Below are 9897 nucleotides of genomic sequence, written 5' to 3' on the forward strand. Positions count from 1 at the left end.
AGGGGCCCGGACAGGAGTCAACCCACAGAGCCTATAGTCCTTCCACGCGCCAGATTGATGTGATCCTCCTGCATACCCAGTCCCGGCAGAGTAGTTCAGGAGGAACAGATTGTGTGACCCCGGTTTTTCCCTAATGGGACTGATCGAGGGAAGCTACTGGGACGTAAGTCGGGACTTGATCACCCCCGGCTGGGTCACCTGCGTGAGGGGTTTGATGTTGGGAGACCTGAAACCCGATGACCTTAAGGGACACATCACTGAGGATACGTCCCAGGTGCATCCATGCGATGTATTTTAGTTTTTTATCATAATAATTATATCTCCAAGGGACAGACCACATGGAAACTAATTTACCCTGTTAGCGAATGTATATACAGTAACTGGATATTTACACAGAGGGAAGACAAGATTTGTTATGTTTAATTGAGAAAATTAAAAATAATTCAATTATTTAATTTAAATTATTCTAAAATGTGAAACAGTACTTTGTGATGGTGAAGAAAATGGGGGGTGGGGTGGGGTAAGGTAAGGCCATATCAAGACGCAACAAAAGAAAAGACTGAAATAAATAATTAAATGATGATGTCACATTGAGACAGACAGACAGACCTCTCCACATCTCTCCAGACAGAATATCCAGACACACAGACCTACATACTGTACATCCAGAGTGACAGACTGACACAAATAGCCTCTTATTTGGGTCACACATGCAGGGTTAGTGTGGCATGGGGCTGCTTCTTCGGTATGCAGACACAGCATTGACGTGGTTTTGTTTACTTTTTGATCTTTTTTGTTATTCTTGACAGTAGCCTATTGCAAATGAGGGCAAACCTCAATGCTCTTTTAGAGAATAAAGGTTTCAATGAATCAATCAATCAATTACTCAGACACCACCGTTACTATTGCTCGCGCACAAATACAAACACTTTTATGGAGCTTCTTAATTGACACATCCACAGCATTTGAAGCTGTCTATTATGTCGCCACCCATGAAGAGCCCATTCTGTTGTTGTCCACCCCTTGATCGGTCTGAATGGGGCCCTTCAATCAAATAACACACAATTGACTGTATGCTCCTTTGAATATACATACGCACATAAAAAAACACATTTTGAACGGTTCATAGAGTAGGGGCCCACCCTCTTGCAAGGGGGTGTCATATTTATCACAGATATAGAGAAGCGTGTGGTCCACCAACATCGTCCTAAACGTACTCTGACATGAATCGACCTGATTGTGGATGACAGCAAGTCTGTCTGCAGGGACGAGGTCAGAAAACGGACGAGCTCAGACACAATGGCGTCATAAGAACAACCTCGTTCTAACGTCAACAAGGCTAAGGAACTGATCGTTGGACAAAAGGAGGCCAAGAACAGAGAACGGCCCCATCTATGACCCTGTAACCAACGCTACTACCGTCGTACAACCGAGGCTACTAAGAAGAGGCCCAGTGACGACCCACCACCTCGGCCACATGCTATAGCATCATGGAGGAGCAGATTGAGTGTTCCTGTGCTGTACTGTAAATCCTGTTCGGATGCAGGTTCGGTTTTTATTAGCTCTATAGTGCCTAGAGACTATAGTCTACCGATGTAAATTAGCATTCTTGCGAAACTTACTGTCAAAACGATTTTAAATGCATCACAGTGTTATGGGTGGCGTGAGACATGTGGAGGGAGTTTACACATCAGTGTGAGAACACGTTTATTGTAATTGAACTGCAAATACAAGCAGAGGTCTCGTTTTTCTACATACTGTAGTATGTCGTGTTTCATGATTTTCAACGACATACTATAGTATTACGATAAACAAACAAATATGAAAATCGTGAAAAACAACATAGGCCTATATATAGTATGTTGTTTTTCATGATTAGTAGCCTACATCTTCCATTAGAACAATTAACTTTCTACCACAGCACATGTGAAGGTCACACTGTTTGATGTCAGGACACATGTTCTGTCTGCTTTCAGCCTGGTCTTTGGTTTAGCTGTTTTTTAGGATAGGGAAATGTAAAAGACCTGTGTAACTATTGAGCCTCAGTATTACTCCATTCTCCAAGCTGCTTGAATTGGGAATGATGTTCATATACTATAGGCCTTCTACTAGCGTTCAAACACCATGGCCCTCCTGGACCTTCCGTCTGAATGAGGACAGGTGGTTTCAGGCCGGGGGTGCTTGGGTGGTGCAGAGGTAAAGTACCTTCCCACCACTGCAGAGCCTGTGGGTTCGGATGAACCACGGTGGATTTGACCGTCTACAGCAGGGGTGGGCAACTTTGACGATGGAGAGGGCCACTATATTTCCACACTCACTCCCTAGGGCCATATATTACTGTCGTAGCAAAAATAGCCGATCTACAAGCTCAAAACGCGTCGCGCTGCGACGCGTTTTGAGCTTATAGATCGGCTATTTTTGCTATATTCGAATTGAAATCATGAATTTTTGCTATTTTTTAATTGGAATCCTGAGAATTAACATTTTTATGTCATTTCAAATGCCTTTAATCATACTTGTGTTGAGCATTGAGCTACCAATTTAGACACAGCGGGTCATGTTTTGCATGTCGTAGAATTGTAAACAGCTGAAACCAATAATATATCAGTATCCTGACATTAACCTGAGGGCCACATTAAGTGAAGGTGGGGGCCGCATTTGGCCCCCGGGCCGCCAGTTGCCCAGCCCTGGTCTACAGGGACGGATTAACCCCCACAAGGGCCCCTGGGCCGGTCATTTTCTGGGGGCCCCCATAGCGCTCGTGCATGCGTGCAAACTTGTTTTTTGTGTTTTTATCATCATGTTTTTGACCTAAATTTAACAAAATCAACAGCCAATGAAGGGCCTCAAACCCAGGACCGCGCGGTCCAATTTCCCCGAAGGGCCCCTGCGAGCCAAGGGCCCCTGGGCCACGGCCCCACCGGCCCAATGGCTAATTTGTCCCTGACCGTCTATACTAGCACAATTAGCCCGTGTTCGGGGCAGTGTTGTTTTTGGCAGCAAATTTCTATTTTAGTTTAGTCATGGTCTTTGGAATGAAACTTCATCTACTAAATCTACAGTTATAATAATACTAAAATGTATTTTGGCGGGCCTTGATGCCGTCGTAATGACTGATTTTACACTTCCTGAAAATAGCCGATCAGCTATTTTCAGCATGCAACCAAGTGTAAAATGACTTTGGATCTCTTGTCCACTAGTCCCTTCCTAACATTTTAGTCTAGTTTTTATACGAAATTGTCAGTATATTTAGTCTTAGTTTTAGTCATCATATAGCTTAGTTTTTATTTAGTTTCTATTTAGTTTTCGTCAGTGGAAAAAGGTAGTCGACGAACATTTTTCGTCTTAGTTTTAGTCGACGAAAACAACACTGGTTCAGGGGAGGGACGCCAAGTGGTGAAGGTGATATTTGTTAGCTGCACGTCCTTGGGCGGCATGGCCGTCAGCTGCTGTTGGGTTGTTTGTTTGTTTTTATGTTTCTTATTTCTTTTACTATGTATATACATTTGTTTTCTTTATTCATTCATAATGCCAGTCTACATAATTATACAGTTTTTGTTATGAAAAAAAAAGAAGAAACTATTCAGCGCATTGCAACGTTTAGTTCCAAAGTTAAGGTGGTAAATAACCACAGACCACAAAGGGGCGGAGTGCCACAACACAACATTGAATGAGGAAGCTGCACATTTCATCATTTTGTAAAATACATTAAATGTGTCTGTCTTCTACAGATAAAAGGTATTTTAGAGTATTAGAACAACAGCAGAGCAATCAACTAGAAACTGTCTTTCTTGAAAGATGATCATCTTTCTCACTAAATGGTCTTTATAGCTGGATTAATTAAACCATTCAAATAGACCTCCACGTTAGATGTTACCGTTCATTCATGTCAATAAAAACATCCAGAGGCGTTTTTGTGCAGTGTTGTTGGTCTTCAATCAACATGTTTATTATCAGGTAGTAAAATGTGTACAGTCGTATAATGGGTGACACTATGAATTACACACATGAAATGTCATACATTTTAAGTGGTTAAACTCCTGAAAGCTCAGAAACAAACCTGATGTTTGACAGGAAAAATAAAAACCTTTGTTCGATCTACAATTCCAAAGGATAATTTATACTTAATTGTGTGCCTGTAACAGATCTACAAGCTCACAAGTTGTAACGGTGCAATACATTGTGATCTTGTATAGGTTTGCAATTTTCGGTGCGTGACATCGAAAATCTATCTATCTATCTATCTATCTATCTATCTATCTATCTATCTATCTATCTATCTATCTATCTATCTATCTATCTATCTATCTATCTATCTATCGTAACTGGTTTCTTGTTGTTTCCCCACTCTCTGGTAGTTCCTTGTTCCCAATGGATACACTGGTACTGAATTTAAAAAAAGAAGTGATCATAAAGTCTTACAATTATGATTTTATGTGGCCACACCCACCACTTCATTAATTATGCGTGGTTTGCCTGGTGGGTGGTGATTAGTGGTGATCCGCCTGAACTGAAGCCGCACCCACAGCTGTTGTTGTAGCCTATGATAAAGGGGAGGGGTTAGGGGAGGGGATGGTATTGTGACGTCACTATATCACTGTCATTTCGATTGGGCCTTTTGAGAAACCATAAATACACAGGGAAGACATATTTGAATATTATAACCACACCCATGGGGGTCTATTACAGTAATGTTAACTCCATAGACACATACAAAACAGAAAAAATTAAAAAAGAATCACAGCTCTTGATTCTATATTACCAGTAATACGCCTTAAAGGCGATAAAGCGACCGCTAGGGCAGAGACACTCACACAGGAATAATGTCAAGAACACATTTTTCCACCCCATCAAAGGACCCCACTTTGAACCACTGGCATAGATGGTACCGGAAACTAGAGTTTGAGGATCAGGACAGCCAATAATAATGATGCCTCCTGTCCTGTCCTCACCACATGTCATGTAGCACGGCGATCGGCCGTTCCCCGTAGCAAGCCCCTAAGACTGTGTCCGTTCCAAATGTCCTTCCGCAAGACGACACTCAACCCGTGACTCACCCGTTGTCAGAACGAAAGAAGTGGAGCATAGCGTCAATGTGTCCGCGCAGCGGAAACAGACTCAAAAGCTCACAGCGGCCCACATTCTCAAACAAGCTCTTGTGAGCTTGTTTGTACATCGGCCATTTTTAACGACGTAAGTGGCCGCTCACACACGTGGGCATGCGACAACGTGTCGCAATTGCAGGGAGAGGCAGTGTTACGCAGCCATTCCAATTAATCTCCTATGGGAGTCACGTGACTATCAAGTGTCCACAGGAAATGAACAGGAAATCAATAGAAATGGCTGCGTTCCTTCGCCTCCCCGTGCAAAGTGTGTTAACTGCACTCGGAAGCCATTTCACTTGTAGTTTTCTTTTAGTGAGCCAACAGTCCAATGCTATAGTCAAATAAACAACAAGTACTCTGTTGGCATTGCCTGCAAAATCGCCAGACATCATGAAATTAATTTCGCTCCTATGCCACTAAAATGTGAAACGCCCTACCAACAGCAAGTAAGAAAACAGTAAGAAAAGTGAATCCCTAGACTCCTTCAAAACCGCTCTCAAAAAGCACCTATGGACAGCTGCAATTCGAAACTGGCCCCTGTAAAAAAAAAGTCCCCCCCCCCCCCATAATGTTTTTCCCCTTTTTACTTTCTTTAACTGTATGATTTCCTGTTTTGAAAATGGAGGTCCCTGATGTAAACAAGTCTTAGTGCTTTTCCTGGTTTCATCCTCGTAGCAGTTCTTGTATTGACTTGTGCTTTCGTTTGAAATGTACCCATTCTACATACTGTGAATACAATTTCAATCAATCAATGAATCAATCAATCAATCAATCAATCAATCAATCAATGAGAAATGGCTGCGTCTGAAGTCTCGGCTTGCGTTTCAAATGCGTTGGCTGAAGGAAAGGCATGTGTGAATCCAGCCTAATTCCAGCTGAAATGCTCTAGCTATAGTAAGGCTATTATACACAACTGTTGTATGCACACATGGTCATCTGTGTGGCCGGCTTCAGCTGTCGTGCGTGTGCAGATCCGGTTTCAGCTGTTTTGTGTGTCGTGCGGATCCGGTTTCAGCCGGATGGCCCAGGAGTTGGCCGAGACGAGGTTTCCGCGGCGATGGACGCGGCAGGTGTACACGCCCTCGTTGAAGTGGTTGGCGAGGACGCGCAAGTCTCTGTCCTTCAGTATGATGTGACCCGGGACTGAAACCAGCAACCTCTCTCCATCTTTATACCAACTGCACGCACGCACGCACGCACGCACGCACGCACGCACGCACGCACGCACGCACGCACGCACGCACACACACACACACACACACACACACACACACACACGATGAGGTGAGCTATTGTCTATTGTCTGACGCTCTCCACTTAACAGATTTGCTGGATCTAAACAATGCGTTTTAAGTTTTATTAAAGTGACAGAAAGAACTGTGCTTAAACTTATATCAAGATAATCACAGCGATCAAAACAATAAAGCAAAATGAATAAAGCAAATAAAGCACCTGTGACCAAATTATCCACATACCAGTGATAGTGCATTGACCAAATATATATAAACAACCAACATAAGCAAAACATAAACATCATAATAACAATCAACCCATTCATGGTTTCAAATTCATATCTCCTACAACATTGGTTCTCAAACCGGGGTCCGGGGACCCCCTGGCACCCCCTCAAGGACCCTTGGGGGTCCCCGGACCCCCAAGGGTTAGTTATAGTGGTCCACGGTCCAATGCTGGGGACTCCAGCTATTTTCAAAAAGAATTTACATTATTTGAAAAACATATTTCAGAGGGGGTCGATGCACGGCCAAATACATATTAATTTAGGGGTCCTCCGCGACATAAAAAAGTTTGAGAACCAGTACCCTGCTACGGAACAGCATTGCTCAGTGGGTCCTGACCTGACTTTGGGCGGGACGCGAGGGTTCTTGGTTCCACAGCGGAAGCCCACCACCTTCCCCCGAGGGACCAGCTTCACCTTCACGTTGTCCGGAGGAGGGCTCGGCGTGGCCACCGCGTCCAGGGGTTCTGACATGGAAGTGCACATCATCACAAGACAGGAGATAAGTGTCACGCCACAGACAGATGGAACATTTCACCCCATCTGGCTTGTATTGTGTGTCCCAGCCTTCAAATCAACTCGAACCTTTAAAAAGAAGAATCACACCTGTGTGAACTGAGCTGCTCAACAACAACCGATGGCTGGATGTAGTTATAGTGCTCAGTGTGAATGGCCCTTTGGGCTGCTCAACAGTGCCACTTTAGGTCACCCAGCGGTATTGCAGCTGTTCATACCCCAAACAGACAGACAGACAGACAGACAGACAGACAGACAGACAGACAGACAGACAGACAGACAGACAGCATGCCCCCCCTCAGATATCAGATATGGATAATAATCAGATATGGGAGAAGACCTTAAGAGGCGGCTGTTCATAGAGTCAGTACTGCTGTATGGGGCTGAGACATGGACCCTCACAGTACAACAGGAAAAGCCCTGGATGGAGTCTACACAAGAATGCTACGAATGGCACTAGGTGTCACATGGACGGACCACATCAGAAATGTGGACCTCTATGGGGACCTACCACGGGTCACGGACAATGTCAGAGAGAGAAGGATGAGGCTGGCAGGAACTTTAGGCAAGTAAATTGACCCTATGGGAGCCAACCCAGGGCAAAACCAGGAGGGGAAAGAAGCGTACCACCTATATAGACGTGCTGCGGTGCGACAGCTTGGCTGACAACACTGCAGAGCTCAAGAATCTGATGTTGGATAGGAAATTGTGGAGGGCAGCGATCCAGGAATCCCGAGTTGGTGTTGGCTAGACCTCACTCTCGCAGCAACAACTTCACACAAGTGTGATTCTTTTAGCCTATAGTTCCATTCACATCCAGCAGCAACTTCGACATCTAAACATCAGAGCTCTAGCTGGAGTGTGACAGCAGGAGTTCAGCTAGGTACAGAGGAGCCAGCCCGTTTAGAGCTTGAAAAACGATTGTGAAACGGACAAGGAGCCAGTGGAATGAGGCCAAGACTTGAGTGATGCGCTCACATTTGTTTTTTACCAGTGAGGAAGCGAGCAGCTGCATTTTGAAGGAGCTGCAGTCGCCTGAGCGACGACTGGACAATGGCCACACATACAGAGAGTTTACAGTAATCAGGCCTTGAGGAAATGAGGGCATGAATGACCCTCTCTAGGTCTTTCTGGGATTTGATAGGTCATAATCTTGGCTGAAAGACAAAGCAAAGCTGGTTTTGACTACAGAGCCAAACTGTTTATCAAATGTGAAGATTCTTCATAGGGGAGAAGATCTCGGAGCTTAGAATGCATAGTATCAACAGGAAAAACTGCTAAATCCTGTCCAGAAATGGTTATCTCACACCTGCTTTTGATAGAAGTGGTTCTACACAAACACTGGCATAAATAAAGAGCCCAGATTTGTTGGATGGCTAGTCCAATAAAAAATGGAATTAGATGGACATGCACAGCCGATGTCAGTGTCCCCATAGCAACGTCCCAGAACAGATTTCACACAGCAGACCAACAATATGATCCCCTGCATCACATCCATGCAGCAGCAAAAATACACAGACAGACAGACAGACAGACAGACAGACAGACAGACAGACAGACAGACAGACAGACAGACAGACAGACAGACAGACAGACAGACAGACAGTGTAGCAGTAATCCTAGTAGTAGTGGTAGTAGTAGTAGTATTCTAACCGTAACAGAGGTCACATCGTTGAGGACAGTTCTTCTTCATGAAACTCTTTCTGCGTTCACAGAATCCCAGCCGAGCCCACGGCTCACACACCCGCTTCTTATCCAGACAGCCTGGACGACACACACACACACACACACACACACACACACACACACACACACACACACACACACACACACACACACACACACACACACACACACATATTTTTAGATAGCCACAGTAACAAATGTAGCTTGTTACCACCTGGAACCCCCCTCAAGGACCCCTGATTTATACTAGTCGTTGTGACCACCTGTAACCCCCTCAAGGACCCCTGATTTATACTAGTCGTTGTGACCACCTGTAACCCCCTCAAGGACCCCTGATTTATACTAGTCGTTGTGACCACCTGTAACCCCCTCAAGGACCCCTGATTTATACTAGTCGTTGTGACCACCTGGAACCCCCTCAAGGACCCCTGATTTATACTAGTCGTTCTTTAACGTGACAAGGACAGCAGTTTAATGTAATTATTCTAATCTAATCTAAAAGGGATAGAAGTAGTAGACAAACAAGACTAAACAACTCATAGTCACATATTTACTCTCCATCAGATATCTCTTCCTCCCTCATTTAGTCATCCTCTGAAATAATGGCAACCACGTACACCTTTTGGACTTGGCATTTTACCTAAAATTCAGGTTTTTCATTCACCTTTGAATGTTTTTGTAGATGAATCTGATTTTAGATTGACACTTATAGATGCTTCTTTTCTTTCTGCAACCATACAGTTAAAACGGTCTCCCTGTTTTGGGCATGTCATTACAGGCGCAATTTTAAAATAATTACTTTTTTTTTCAAAATATGCATTGAGATGTGTGATGCGTTGAGAGCTTGTCGATTGGCTCAGCTATTTAAAGAATATATATTTTTGCCACCCTCTATTTTTTTATTTTTATGATGGCGCCTGTGATCATGAGCTCCCTCCCAGTCCCAGACTGAATGTACCAGAAAGTAAGAAGATGCAGTAGGCATCTGGGGGCCAGCTTATGTTCCCCCAGTGTTCTGGGAAGAGTCAATATGACATTACATCCTGTCCAAAACTCATCAATTATGACGCATAA

The 9897-nt window shown here is 44.0% G+C and overlaps 1 protein-coding gene across 2 annotated transcripts in view; it reads right to left on the minus strand.

Moving 5' to 3' along the window:
- Positions 1 to 5861: 5861 nt before the first annotated feature.
- The window catches only part of mmp23bb (matrix metallopeptidase 23bb), a 14350-nt gene continuing 10314 nt past the window's right edge, over positions 5862 to 9897 (minus strand). For both annotated transcript variants that reach the window (XM_079514431.1, XM_079514432.1), the window contains exons 6-8: positions 8791 to 8901; positions 6962 to 7088; positions 5862 to 6283 (exon numbers count right to left, since the gene is read on the minus strand). In XM_079514431.1, the coding sequence (XP_079370557.1) occupies positions 6085 to 6283; positions 6962 to 7088; positions 8791 to 8901 (437 nt within the window). In that variant the 3' untranslated portion in view covers positions 5862 to 6084. The remainder of the gene's footprint in view (positions 6284 to 6961; positions 7089 to 8790; positions 8902 to 9897) is intronic.

The sequence above is a fragment of the Electrona antarctica genome, assembly GCF_951216825.1.
Source record: "Electrona antarctica genome assembly, chromosome: 11".
NCBI lineage: Eukaryota > Metazoa > Chordata > Actinopteri > Myctophiformes > Myctophidae > Electrona > Electrona antarctica.